This window comes from Mobula hypostoma, chromosome 8 (assembly GCF_963921235.1).
Source record: "Mobula hypostoma chromosome 8, sMobHyp1.1, whole genome shotgun sequence".
Classification (NCBI taxonomy): Eukaryota; Metazoa; Chordata; class Chondrichthyes; order Myliobatiformes; family Myliobatidae; genus Mobula; species Mobula hypostoma.
The window spans coordinates 99,815,584-99,829,828 of NC_086104.1; the positions used below are offsets into that span (position 1 = coordinate 99,815,584).

At 47.0% G+C, this 14,245-nt stretch overlaps 1 protein-coding gene across 4 annotated transcripts in view; it reads left to right on the forward strand.

The window, feature by feature from the left end:
- The window catches only part of LOC134350780 (NHS-like protein 1), a 308,666-nt gene that overhangs the window by 235,914 nt on the left and 58,507 nt on the right, over positions 1-14,245 (forward strand). The window contains exon 1 of one of the 4 annotated variants that reach the window (XM_063056463.1): positions 7,012-7,556. The exons of the other annotated variants lie outside the window; for them this stretch is intronic. Coding sequence (XP_062912533.1) covers positions 7,499-7,556 — 58 coding nt within the window. The 5' untranslated portion in view covers positions 7,012-7,498. Of the gene's footprint in view, positions 1-7,011; positions 7,557-14,245 lie in introns of those variants that run through there. 4 annotated transcript variants of the gene reach the window in all.

Below are 14,245 nucleotides of genomic sequence, written 5' to 3' on the forward strand. Positions count from 1 at the left end.
GATATTGTTCATGCATTCAATGTCCATTCAGAAATCACATGGCAGAGGGGAAGAAGCTGTTCCTGAATCATTGAGTCTGTGCCTTCAGGCTCCTGTACCTCCTTCCTGATGGTAGCAAAGAGAACGAGGCATGCCCTGGGTGATGGAGGTCCTTAATGATGGATGCTGCCTTTCTGAGGCATTGCTCCTTGAAGATGTTCTGGATGCCACGGAGGCTCGTGCCCATGATGGGGCTGACTAAGTTTACAATTCTCTGCAGCTCACTGCGATCCTGTGCAACTAGCCCCCCCTCCCATACTAGACGGTGATGCAACCTTTTAGAGTGCTCTCCACAATATATGTCACCATACACTACCCTGAGATTCATTTTCTTTCTGGAATTTACAGTAGAACAAAGAAATACAATAGAATCAGTGAAAAGCTTCACACAAAGACTCTGAAAACAAAAAAAACGTAATAGTACTGTGAACATGAGTTGTGGAGTCCTTGAAAGTGAGTCCATAGGTTATGGAATCTGTTCAGTGTTGAGGTGAGTGACATTATCCCCACTGGTTCAAGAGGCTGATGGTTGAGGGGTAATAACTGTTCCTCAGCCTGGTGGTGCAGGTCCTGAGGTTCTTGTACCTCCTTCCCGGTGGCAGCAGAGAGAAGAGAACATGACCTGGATGGTGGGGGTCTCTGATGATGGATGCTGCTTTCCCGTGACAGCACAAAGATGTAAGAGAAGGAAGACACGACAAGTGCTCCAGATGTGAAGGGAAGACGGTACTTCACTGTCCAGCTGTGGAAGACCACCCCTTACTTAAGCAGTGGGAGGTTTGCTGGTGGTCTGTGACTCCGCCGCAAACAGATGTATTGCTGATTACAAAAACAGAGGGAATCTTACATTCTGTCCATCCCACTCCTCTCCTGAGTATCCTGGATCCTCTTCTGAAAGAAGCTAGTCATTGTTGAACACACACAGAATGCTGGAGGAATTCAGCAGGTCAGGAAGCTTCTGTGGACATAGGAGAAGAATGAGGCCTTTTGACCAGTTGAGTCGGCCCTGTGATGCTATTATAAGAATGACTTCATTTTCACCTTTGCATCCACGTACTCGTGCATTTGACAATAAACTTGACTTTGACTTCGGTGTACTAGACCATTCAGCCTATCTAGTCTGTACCTGTTTTCATAATACCATAAAACCTAGGAGCAGAATTTCAGCCCTTTGAGTCTGCACTGCCATTCGATCAACCATACCTGATTACTTTCAACCCTGTTCTCCCACCTACCCTCAATAACCCTTAACCTTCAATCAGGAACCTATCGTCTACCTTAAATACACTGACTGATGTGGCCTCCACAGCTGTCTGTGGCAGTGAATTCCACAGATTTACCCTCTGGCTAAAGAAATTCATCCTCATTTCTGTTCAAATGGATGTCTTTCTATTCTGAGGTTGTGCCTTCAGATTCTAGACGCTCCCACGATAGGAAACATCCTTTCTGTATCCGTTCATGTTGGCAAGACTGTGCCGGTGAAGCATGGCGATATGTGGTAGGCTGCTTACAAAACTTCCAAATATGCCTCCTCTGGATTACTCTCGCTGCAATCAGCAGCCTGTAATCTCCCTTTAAGCAATGCACGTTTGAACTGTCTAAACGAACTAGCAATTTCACGATTTCTGCAGGACTTGGACTCAACTTACAGCACCCTTAAGCAGATGAAAATACATCACCATGGCCGAAAGGAAGGGATACAGGGAGAAGGCAGGAGGTTGGGGCTGAGAGGGAAAATTTATCAGCCATGATGAAATGGTGGAGCAGACTCGATGGGCCAAATGGCCTAATTCTGTTCCTATATCTTGTGGTCTTGCACAGAATAATAATCCCTAGCATCAATGACATCTTCAAAAAGCAATGCCTCTAAAAGGTAGCATCCATCATTAATAATCCCCATCACCCAAGACGTGCCCTCTCCCCATTGCTTCTATCAAGGAGGAAGTACAGGAGCCTGAAGACCCATGCACAATGTTTCAGGAATAGCTTCTTCCCCTCCGCCATCAGATTTCCGAGTGGACATCGAACCCATGAATATCTTTGCTTTCTTTCTGTAATATTTAATATTTATAACAGTATATTTCTTATTGTAACATAGTATATTTTACATATTGCACTGTTTGGCTGCTGCAAAGCAACAAATTTCACAGCACTTTCAAATCTCTTACTATCTCTTCTTTAAGTTAGTCCTGACGAAAGGTCTCAGCCCGAAATGTCGACTGGACCACTTCCTATAGTTGCTGCCTGGCGCGCTGCGTTCACCAGCAACTTTTATGTGTGTTGTCAGTGATAATGACCGTAGTTCTGAGTGATTGATAGCAATTGTTCAGATGCAGAATGAGGGGGTGGATCTCAAACTGGAATCTGAATGTTAATTGCATCTGTGCTGGTCTTTGTCCGATAGTGATACATCAGTAACGTATACGATACGGCAATGAATATCCACGGGGCACAGCAAAGAAACCACCCATTCACACTCATCCAATATTTTCATTCTTCCCACATTCCCACCTCACGGATCCTGCCTGTCACCCACACACGCTCGGGGCAGTTTAGAGCAGCCAGTTAAAAACTTTGGGATGTGCGAGGAAACCAGAGCACGGAGGGGAGACCCACCTGGTTTCAGGGAGAAGGCGCAGACTCGGTACGGACAGTGCCGGGGTTTCCAGTTGAGCCCGGGTCGCGACTGCGCCAGTCAAAACGGTTGAGTTCAATGTTCAAAGTGCATCCAGTGTGTGCCACCGTACACTTAGCTGGGGATTAATTTTCTTGCAGGCATTCACAGTAAACACAAAGAAACACAATAGAATCAACGAAAAGCTGCACACAATCAAAGGTGGGCAGGCAACCCCAATGTGCAAAAGGTGGCAAACTGTGTAAATACAATAAATAAATAAATAATATGGCGAGAACAGGGGTTCTAGAGTCCTTGAAAGTGAGTCCTTGGATGTTGGAATCAGTACCGTGTTTTTTTTAACAAAACATACTTTATTCAAAAATAAAATTATGTACAATAAACCATTCAATGACTGTCAATCCTTTACAGATGGTTCCATTACGGTTTATACATTTCCACACTTCTAGCCACCCACGTGGCACTCTGTTGTTTCACCTTTCCACACCATTTTTGAGGGTCTACTCCCCACCACCCGACCCCTCTCACTCCCGCAGGAGAAGAACCCTAAACTGTGGTCCTTCCCCACCGGGCTCTTGCGGTGGCTGCACCGAGTTTCAGTGCGTCCCTCAGCACGTACTCCTGTAGCCGAGAATGTGCCGGTCGGCAGCATTCTCCCACGGACATCTCCATATTTTGGTAGATCATCAAGTTTCAGGCCGACCAAAGAGCGCCTTTCACCGAGTTGATGATCTGCCAGCAGCACCGGATGTTCGTCTCTGTGTGCGTCCCCGGGAACAGCCCGTAGATCAGAGAGTCATCTGTTACGCAGCTGCTGGGGATGAAACGTGACACTAGCCTGTCCATCCTCCTCCACACCCTCTTTGCGAACTGGGGTGTGCAAAGAGGTGGGTCACAGACTCCTCCTCACTGCAGTCCTCCCATGGGCAGTGGGGTGCGGAGACAACGTTCCGGGCGTACAGGAGGGCTCTGACTGGGAGGGCCCCTCTCACCGCCAGCCGGGCGAGGTCTTGGTGCCTGTTGGTGAGATCTGGCGATGAGGCAATTTGCCAGATGAACTGGACGGTCTGCTCAGGGAACCACCCCACTGTGTCCTCACGTCCTTCTCCTGCAGTGCCTGCAGGACATTACATGCCGACCACTGCCTGATGGCCCTGTGCTCAAAGACATTGACCTGGAAGAACTTGTCTACGAAGGACAGGTATGGCGGCAACGACCAGCTGACTGGGGCGTTGCGCGGGAGTGGGGCCAGACCTATCCTTCGTAGCCAGGGCGATAGGTAGAACCTGGGCACATAGTGGTACTTGGTGTCCACATATCTGGGTTCCACACACAACCTGATGCAGTCACACATGAAGCTGGCCATCAGGGTGAGGGCGACATTGGGGACGTTCTTGCCCCCATTGTCCAGGGACTTGTGCATGACAGCTCAGGTGATTTCCGAGCTGCAGGAGCAGGGGCGGGGAACAGGCCACACTCAGTTCCATGTTGAGGTGAGTAGAGTTATCCACGCTGGTTCAGGAGCCTGGTAATAACTGTTCCTGAAGCTGCCGGTGGGTTCTGAGGCTCCTGGACCTCCTCTTTGATAGCAGCAGTGAGAAGAGAGCGTGGCCTGGATGGTGGGGGTCCTTGATGATGAATGCTTGCCGTGCTCCTTGTAAATGTGCTCAATAGTTGAGAGGGCCAAGCATTGTGTCATGTGATACTTGACATTATAGATGCAGATTACTTATCATGTGACATCAAAGCACACCTTTCCTAAAATAGGTCATTTGTGTTCACGACCAACACAACCTAAGGGGGCAGTCTGCAAGAGTTGACATGCATTCCAGCACCAACACAGCATGTTCACAATAGTCAACAGAACAAGATAACAACAGCAAAGCAAGTCCCTTTCCCACTCACTAAAATCATAAATTGCCCCACGTAGGAGTGTGAATGCTTCCCTCCTGTAAATTAGTGTTGTATTTTTGGTTTCTTTCCCATTTCCCTTTTGCCTTTTCTTCCTCAGGAGCAGCTGAACTACCTTCTGGCTGCTTGGTTTACTTTCCTAATTTTTCTGCTCTCCTGCCCAAACCCAAGGCCCTTCTTTTCACTCCACAAAATTTGGTATGGTTCTCACTCTTCAGGGTTTAAAACCACCAGCATCCCACCATCTCCTTAAGCCATGTGTGTGCATCTATGTTTATGAAGCCATCCGCCACAAGCAGGACTTCCTGATGGCCAAACATTTCATTCCTGATTCCCATGTCAGTCCATGGCCTCCTCTTGCGCCAAGATGAGGTCACCCTCAAGCCACCTTTTATTCCGTCTAGGTAGCCTCTAACCTGATGGTATGAATCTCGATTTCCCCTTCTAGTAAACAACTTCCCCTCTCGAACTTTTATCTCTTCTCGTCTGCCTACCGTTGGGTCCCTTCTTTCTTCCCTTTCTCCTATGGTCTACTCTCCTCTGCCATCAAATTCCTTCTTCAACAGCCTTTTACTTTGCCCACCTTCCAGCCAGCCTCTTTCCTCTCCCCCTACCTTTTTATTCCGGCGGCTTCCCCCTTCCTTCTCGGTCTCAAAGAAGGGTCTCAGCCCGAAACGTCGACTGTTTATTCTTTTCCATAGATACTGCCTGACCTGCTGAGTTCCTCCAGTGTTTTGTGTGTGTTGCTTTGGATTGCCAGTATCTGCAGAATTTCTGGTGTCTATGAGTTGTATGTCCATTGTCTATGTGTTGTGTTTATGCAGTGTGTGTGGTATGTGTGTCGATGGTGTGTGGGTGTACATGAGAGAAACCCCGTGTGTGGGTATGGACGTGCCTGAGACTCTGTGCGTGTGTATGTGTGTGTGTGTGTGAGATAGAGAGAGAGAGAGAGAGAGAGCGAGAGAGAGGGAGAGATGGAAACTGAATGAGAGAGGCTGTGTGGGAGAGAAAGAGTGAGAATGAAACTGTGGGTGTTTGTGTGGAAGAGAGAGAAACTGGGTGTACACGTATCTGAGAAGATATGTGAGAGAGGCTGAATATGAGTGTGCAAGAGGGAAATTGTATGTGGCGGAGGCAGTGTGAATGTGGGTGTATGAGAGACTGCATGGTAGAGAGAGAAACTGACTGTGCATGCATGTGTGAGAGAGAGAGAGAAAGAAACTGAGTGTGAGGATGTGTGAGAGAGGCTGTGTGAAAGTGGGTGTGTGTATGCGCGTGAGATTGTGTGCGTGGAATGGGGGGAGATGTTGGGGTGGTTACTACACTGATCATTAGAGTTTACTGATTAGGAAAAGGAGACCATGAAACCTTTCATTTTAATTTAGCAGGAGGTGGTGGGGTGAAATGTTGGAAATTCACCGCCGATCCGATCAGTGTGAAGGACACTCCTGGAAATGATCGGGCCAGTTAACGTTTGTGTCTTTCCCTGGTCTCTGAATTTGAATCACTGTCCAGATCCACTCCCTCTTCACCTCTGGTGAATCCGTTGCCTAGTTCCATTCATTTTATTTCAGTTTTTCAGCCTTTCAAGTTTTCTTCTTTATTTGTACGTCCCTTATCCGGGAACTACTCTTTGGTAAAGTCCTGCCACTCACTGTCTGTAAGAGTTTGTACATTCTCTCCCGTGACTGCGTGGGTTTGCTCCGGACGCTCTGCTTTCCTCCCACATTCCAAACGCATACGGGTTACGGTTAGTGAGTTGTGGCCACACTTGTAAGACCCCTGCCAGCACACTCTCAGACGGTGGCGGTCGTTGACACAAATAATGCATTCAACTGTATGTTTCGATGTACATGTGACAAACAAAGCCAATCTTTATTTAAAAAAAGTCCTTATTTTTGTCCCTTTCAAGTTGACTGAGAAACGAGATGGTGATTTGTTAATCCGGGGAAAAGGATAAAGAATGTGTGTAAAGTTGTTTACAAAAGATGGCAGTGCACACACACATACACTTCAGGTCAAATGGACTTCAGCACGGTTTCTGGTTTCAACTACAGCCACTAATTGCAGTCGCTGCAAGAGGAACTTGAAGGAAATGGGAATTAATTGAGGAACACGAGGGAATTGGAGCTGATAATCCGTGGTGGAAAAAATATACAGACTGCATTAGCAATTCCACAGAGGTTCTATTGAAAAGATCCAACTATTGACTGTGGCGAGGGGTTGGGGGGGGAGAGGCCAGGCAGACAATGACCCCCCTCGCTGACAGGAATGAATCAGATTGTCTATCGCTTCACTTCACGTGGAGTAGAATGGAGTGGGGGGGTGTGGAATTACTTTGTGAGTCTATTGCTTAGCAACTCAGGCAGGACAGGAGAGGGGAGGAGTGTGAGTGGGTGGAAAGTCCTTTGCTGCCTTATTTCTTGACGCGTTCCCTCAGTCTTGAGAGGCACAGGTGGATTTTAAACCAGCCGCTCCTCGTTCCATATTGTCTGCCTCTTCCCGTCACAGACTGCAACCTGTGTCTGGACCTTCGAGGATAGCTCAGGGTGCTGTGACTTGTGGCGTATCGCTGAGCCAAGTGGAAAGGATAATATTCCTGCATTTTCAGCTCACCTCAACTAAGGGACTGAGAGAGAGAGAGAGAGGCTGCTTCTAAACTGAAACTTCCGGAATTTAAAGGCTTTCTTTTCGTATAAGGAGGGAAGGCTCCCAGAAAGAGAACCAAACGTATCAAGTTAATGAGTTCAAACAACTGTTCGCCATAAAAATAGAGCCGCCTTCTCCCCCTCCCCGCCACCCCACCCCAAGTCTGTGGAGAGCTTTGCAAAGTGGCAGTACGGTCTTGGTGGGGTTGGGCGGGCGGCGAGGTTGGTATGGTGTCCAGGAGGACGGAGTAACCGTGGAAAGGAAATGGTGGTGTTCATAAACAGAAAGTTAGAATCCTTCATCAAGCTCTTCAAGAGAAGGGGTGAGTGCAGTGGGGTCTTTCTCACCAACGTTTGCTGGTTGGTGTAGGGTGTAAAAGGGGGGCGGGGGCTGCTTCTGGTCGGTGAAGGAATTTCTCTTGTTACTTGTGGCCGCGGTGGACAATATCCTTCATTAGTACAGGGCTCGGTGGGGAGAGAAGGTTTCAGAGTCAGGACAGGGTGAGACACTGTTGATCTGCAGCTCTGGAGGGTCCGAGGAGACAGGCAGAGGGTGGTGGGGGGGGCGAGTTCGGAGTGAAGGGTGAAGGGATGGGGATTACGAGTGAGAGGGGAGTTAAGAGTGGGACGTCTACCGGTCTGAGGTGAAGGACGCTGGAAGCTGGAAGGGTGGCGGGTGAGGTTTAGGAGTAAAGGTGGGGGGGGGGCGAGTGAGACATCCAGAGAAGTGAAGTGGAGGAGGATGGCGGGGGGAGTGGGAGAGGCAGGGAAGTTATGAGTGAGGGGCATGTACAGTGAATGGGATGGGAAGGGATGGGGGGTTTAAGAGAAATGAAGGAGTAAAGAGTAAGAGGTGTACAAGAGGGCAGTGAAAGGGACTGGAAGGGATAGTGGGGGATTTAAGAGAAAGGTAGGGAGAGTGGAGTGAAGGAGGCTGGGAGGATGGGAGGGGTTCACTCTTCACTTGTCATGTGCACTAGAAAGTGGAACTGGATGGTTGTTTGGGTACAGCTGTTCCTGAACCTGGGGCTGTGCAACTTGGTAAGGAGTTAAGTGATCATAAGACAGGAACAGAATTAGGCCATTCAACCCATCAAGTCTGCTCGGCCATTTGATCATGGCTGATTTACTATCCCTCTCAACCTCATTCTCCTTCCTTCTCCCTATAAACTTTGACACTCTGACTAATCAAGAACCTATCAACCTCAATTTTAAATATACTCAGTGACTTGGCCTCACACAGACATCTGTAGCAATGAATTTTCCAAATTTAACATCATCTGGCTGAAGAAATTCCTCCTCATCTCTGTTTTAAAGGGATGTCCCTCTATTCTGAGGCTGTGCCCTCTGGTCCTGGGGTCCCTGACTGTGCAGAATTAAAAGTGGAGTGCAGGAGGGGAAGGAGTTCAAGCTGGCAGATGATAGGTGAGACCAGGTGAAGAGGAAGCTGGGCAGGTGAGGAGGGGGATGAAGTAAGAAGCTGGGAGGTGATAGGTGGAAGAGCTAAAGAGCTGAACAAGAAGAAATCTAATAGGAGAGGAGAGCGGACCATGGGAGAAAGGGGAAGAGGAGGAGACCTTTCTTTCCAGTCCTGATGAAGGGTCATAACCCGAAATGTCGACTGTTTAATCATTTCCATAGATGCTGCCTGACCTGCAGAGTTCCTCCAGCATTTCGTGGGTGTTGTAATGAGTGAAAGCACTAAAAAGGTGAGGTCTAAAGGAGTGACTGAGATGACGGAACGCCTAAGGATTGCAGTGTGTGTCATGGGTTCAAGGTCCTCATCTGTTTACTCATTGTTGGCTAAATCAGGATGTAAGCTCTCTTGGCCAATAAGATGCTGGTGGTAAATGCAGGCTTGGCCCATCTAGACTGTGCCAAACTGTTATTCTGACTAGTCCCATCAACCCACACCCAGACCATAGCCTTCCATCCCCTCCCATCCAATTGAACCTACATCCACAACTTCCCTGGAACTCGTTCCACACTCAACACCACCCTCTGAGTGAAGAAGTTCTTCTTCAGGTTCCCCTTAAATGCCTCACCTTTCACCTTTGACCCACGATCTCTAATTCTACTCTGTACATTCTCCCCATGACAGCGTGGGTTTCCTACGGGTGCTCCGTTCTCCTCCTGCTTTTTAAATGACACCCAGGTTAGGGTTAGAGAGCTATGGGCATGCTGTGTTCGTGCTGGAAGCATGGTGGCACTTGTGGGTTGCCCCAAGCATATGCCCAGGCTGCACTGGTCGTTGACGTAAAGGATGGACAAATAAGACTAATCTTTTCTCTCTCTTCAGTGTTTAAGAGACACCTGGACAGGTGCAAGGATAGGAAAGGTTTATAGGGATGTGGTCCAAATGTAAGCCGATGGGATTGGGGTAGACAGGCCAACTCTATTTTCTAGCATTTGACAAACATCACTTTAACCACGGTTAGTGCAACACTATTACGGCTCAGGGCGTTGGGGTTAAGAGTTCAGTTTTGGCGTTGAAGCTTGTTCGTCCTTCCCATGACCCCGAGGGTTTTCTCCGGGAGCTCCAATTTCCTCCCACAGTTCAAAGTCATAGCAGATAGTAGATGAATTGGGCATTGTATTTTTCCTCTAATTAGACTAGGGTTAACTATGTGGCTGGGCGGTGCATCTCGCTGGGGTTGCACAGTGTCTCTAAATAAATAAATTTGTTGATCTACGCCCTACTGATTCAAGTACCTGTCCATATACCTGTTAAGTGTTGTTTTGTTCCTGCCTCCATCTTCTCCTTTGGCAGCTCATTCCAAGCACCAACCCAGAATGATTATCCCCCATTCAGAAACAGCTTCATCCCCTCCTTCATCACATTTTTGGATTGTGACATCCCTTTAGAACAGAGATGAGGAGGAATTTCTTTATGCGGAGAGCAATGGATCTGTGGAATTCATTGTCACAGACGACTGTGGAGGCCAAGTCATTGGGTATATTTAAAGAGGAGCTCTTGGCTCTATCCCTCCCCCTCCTGTCTTCTCCTATCATTTTGGATCTCCCCCTCCCCCTCCCACTTTCAAATCTCTTACTAACTCTTCCTTCAGTTAGTCCTGACGAAGGGTCTCGGCCCGAAACGTCGACTGTACCTCTTCCTAGAGATGCTGCCTGGCCTGCTGCGTTCACCAGCAACTTTGATGTGTGTTGGTTGACAGGGTTCTTGTTCAGTCCGGGTATTATAGGTGATGGGGAGAAGGCCAGAGAATGGGGTGAGAGGGATAATAAATCAGCTGTGGTGGAATGGTGGAGCAGGGTGGATGGGCTAATTCAACTCCTGTGTCACATGGCTTTTATGGATTCTGTTCTGCGCTCTTCATCTATTTTGTAATTTTTTAGTGATTTTATGTCCTCCAGCTGTGTACGGGTTAGTAGGTTGATTGGCCACGTGGGTGTGATTCTCATTGGGCCAGAAAGCCTGCTCCAGTGCTGTATCTCTGAAACTATATATAACTGGAGCCGTTCATTTGCCTGTTTTTTGCAGTGTCTTTAGTTTTGGCATTGAGTGACAGGATCCTATGTAATAAACCCTAAAGGAGGGTTAAAGAATGTTAGTCATGTTGCCTCATTGTAAAGGAGGGTATTGGCATTGCAGGCACAGTGGATGTAGATAATGTCATGTTCCAGCTTACAGCAGGGCTCTGTCCCTAAGAAATGATTTTATTTCTCTGTTCCTGTGAATGCCTGCAAGAAAAAGAATCTCAGAGTAGTATGCGGAGTCAAGTGTGTACTTGGATAATAAATTTACTGTGAACTTTGAACTTTGCTCGCCAGTTGGAAATGCGGCTGTGAATGGAATTCCATCTGGCAGCCAGGAAACCCGTCCCGCCTGTTTCCCAAGCACTCATTCGTATCTCCAGGCTGTGCCTAAGTTGTGTGGTCTAAGCTGGGGAGGACCTGTGCATTATGAATGAAGCATTTTCTGGGGAGTGGGTAAGAAAGTTAGTGTTGTAGTACATTGCATCATGCCAGAAGTCAGTGCATTAAGTGCAGCACAAATTGCATCTCTGTATAGCAGTGTGCATATATTGGCCCTCCTGGATTCGTATTGATACTGGAATTGGTTTATAATTGTCACATGTACCGAGATGCTGTTCATACTGATCGGATCATTACTCAGTGCATTGAGTTAGAGCAAGGGAAATCAGTGACAGAATGCAGAATGAAGTGTAAAAGCTACCGAAAGAGTGCAGCACAGGGAAATGATCGAGTGCAAGGTAGATTGTGAGACGAAGAATCCATCTTGCCATACAAGAAGTCCATTCAAGAGTCTGATAAGAGCAGGTAGAAGCTGACCAGGAGCCTGGTGGTATGTGGTTTCAGGCTTTTGTATCTTCTGCCTGATGGGAGAGGGATGGGGAGAGAGTGCCCGAGACAGAGAGATTGACAGACAGACAGAGAGCGAGGAAGAGAGGGAGGAAGACAATGAGAGAGGGAGAGAGACAGAGAGAGCAAGTGACAGAGAAGGAAAGAATAAAGAGAGAGAGAGAGAGAGATTATGAACACTTGCAGGGTTGGAGGCGTCTTCCGCTTTATTTTTGACGTGGCAGACTCTTCGGGTTAGAAACAGTTCACAGGGTCGGAGCCCTGTCATAACTCAGGAGTGACCTGTACATAGTTTCTGCAGTATAGTTTATACAGGGCGGTTTGCTCTGTGGGGGCTGCATCTCACCCCCAGGTTGACACAGGGCCGTGCATACTGCAAGGAATGCATCTCAAACACAAACATATGCTGGATGGATTGATGTGGCTTTCTGGAATGGACTGATTGGCGGTGTAAATCAGATGCAATTGACTCTTCACCGCAGGAATTATTTTCCTGCATTCCCAAAAATGTTTCCACTCTCAAATGTTTAGCAAGCCCAGCTGTTGTAATACATTCTGGGGGAGCTCTGAATTGGAGTCTCCTGTAACTAAGGGTCAAGAAGGCCCTGAAGGGTATTGTAGCTATGCGAGTCATCCCACTCATTTGATCTGCTGGTTTTTTTATCTTTTCACAACACATTCTCCTACTCCTCAAATTCAAATGCACTGACACCTTGCTCTGTTAAAAGTCTTAATCACAATCTACTGAACACCCATGCCTGCTGTGCTTTTAGAGTAAAACAGGGCCTTAAGCCCATCTGGACCACGCTGACTAAGATCTCCAAATAAGGTAGTTTCATTTGTCCATGTTTGGCCCATATCCCTGTCTAGACCAATTGAAAAGCCTAGATTGAGTGGATGTGGAGAGGTTAATTCCTATAGTGGGTGAGTGTAGGACCAGGGGGCACAGTCTCATAATAGAGGGGCGTCCATAGAATCAGAGCCATGTTTAATATCACCGGCATATGGCGTGAAATTTGCTGTCTTTGCAGCAGCAGTACAATGCAGTATGTAATAATAGAAAACAACATGGATTACAGTGGATAGATATAGATTAAATATATTATATGATATATATTAAATATATGTTATTTATATAATAGTCAAATAAATAAATAAATAAATAAATAAATAGTGCAAAAATAGAAATAAAAAAAGTAGGTAGTGTTCATGGGTTCAATGTCCATTTAAGAAATGGATAGCAGAGGAGAAGAAGCTATTTCTGAATTACTGAGTGTGTGCCTTCAGGCCTCTGTACCTCCTCCTTGGTGGCAGCAGTGAGATCAAGGCATGACCTGGGTGATGGGTGTCTTTATTGATGGATGGCAACTTTTTGAGGCATTGCTCCTTGAAAATGTTCTGGATACTTCATCACGATTTAGAACAGAAATGAGGAGGAATTTCTTTAGCCATTCTTCCAAGATTTTCCGAATTCCTGGCCCTTTACTTCTTGCCCGGTCAAAACACAAAAGCAGACAGACTCAATGTGATGAAACACTGTGGGGTGTTGCTGCCCGCAAATGAGAAACTGCATTACAGCGGTAACAATGTGTTGTCTGTAAACTGGGCGTTCTGAAAGAGCTCTAAAGAAACAGAGGTCTTTGTGAACGTAAGTTGCTCCTGCAAACTGCTCCAAAGCACTTCTGGGGAAGTGTTGTTGTTGGCTAAAGCCAGTGTGATATGTACCAGGCAGAAAGCTGAACCTTTACTAAAATAGTTAAAGCAGCAAGGACGGTTACTGAAATGGTCAGTAACCTGACAAGAGAAATAATATGATTATAGAGTCACACAGTTTCGAAACAGACTTTTTGGCGCACTTGGGGAGGCACGGCAGTGTAGTGGTTAGCGCAACGCTTTGCAACCCGGGTTCAATTCTGCCTGTAGGGAGTTTGTACGTTCTCCCTGTGACCGTGTGGGTTTCCTCTGGGTTCTCCGGTGTCGTTCCACAGTCCAAAGATGTACTGGTTGGTAGGTAAGTTGGTCATTGTAAACTGTCCCAGGATTAGGCTAGGGTTAAATCAGACGGTTGCTGGGTGACGTGGTTCAAAGGGCACCTGAGTCAGTCCCCTTTGCCTGTGTGTGGACCATAACTCCTTAAACTTTTCCTGTCCAGTAGCCTGACCAAACAAATGTCTTGCCAACATCAAATGGCATACAACTCACCTTTTCTGTATTACATCTCATGTTCTCAGTCTCATTGATTGTCAGTCTTTGTGAGTAGTTTTTCATTGATTCTGATGTTATTTCTCTGCTCTACCTTGAATACATCAAGTAAATCAGTCACAAGGTGGTATACGGTGACATATACGTACTTTGTTAATAAATGTATTTTGAACCTTGTAATGGTACCCACCTCACCCACCTCTCCTGTACTGACCTTTGATGGAGATTCACATCAGGTGAACCCATGGCAGATGGTTTAGGAGTACTTTCACTTGTATTGCACACTCTGGCCTTGGATAGCTCCGTCCAGTCATGGCGTCATGCAGCACTACAACACAGAAACGGGGCCTTCAGCCCATCTAGACTGTGCCGTACTGTTATTCTGCTTAGTCCCATTGACCTGTACTTGGACCATAGTCCTCCGTCCCCTTGCCATCCAAACGTCTCTTAAACGTTGAATTCAAAC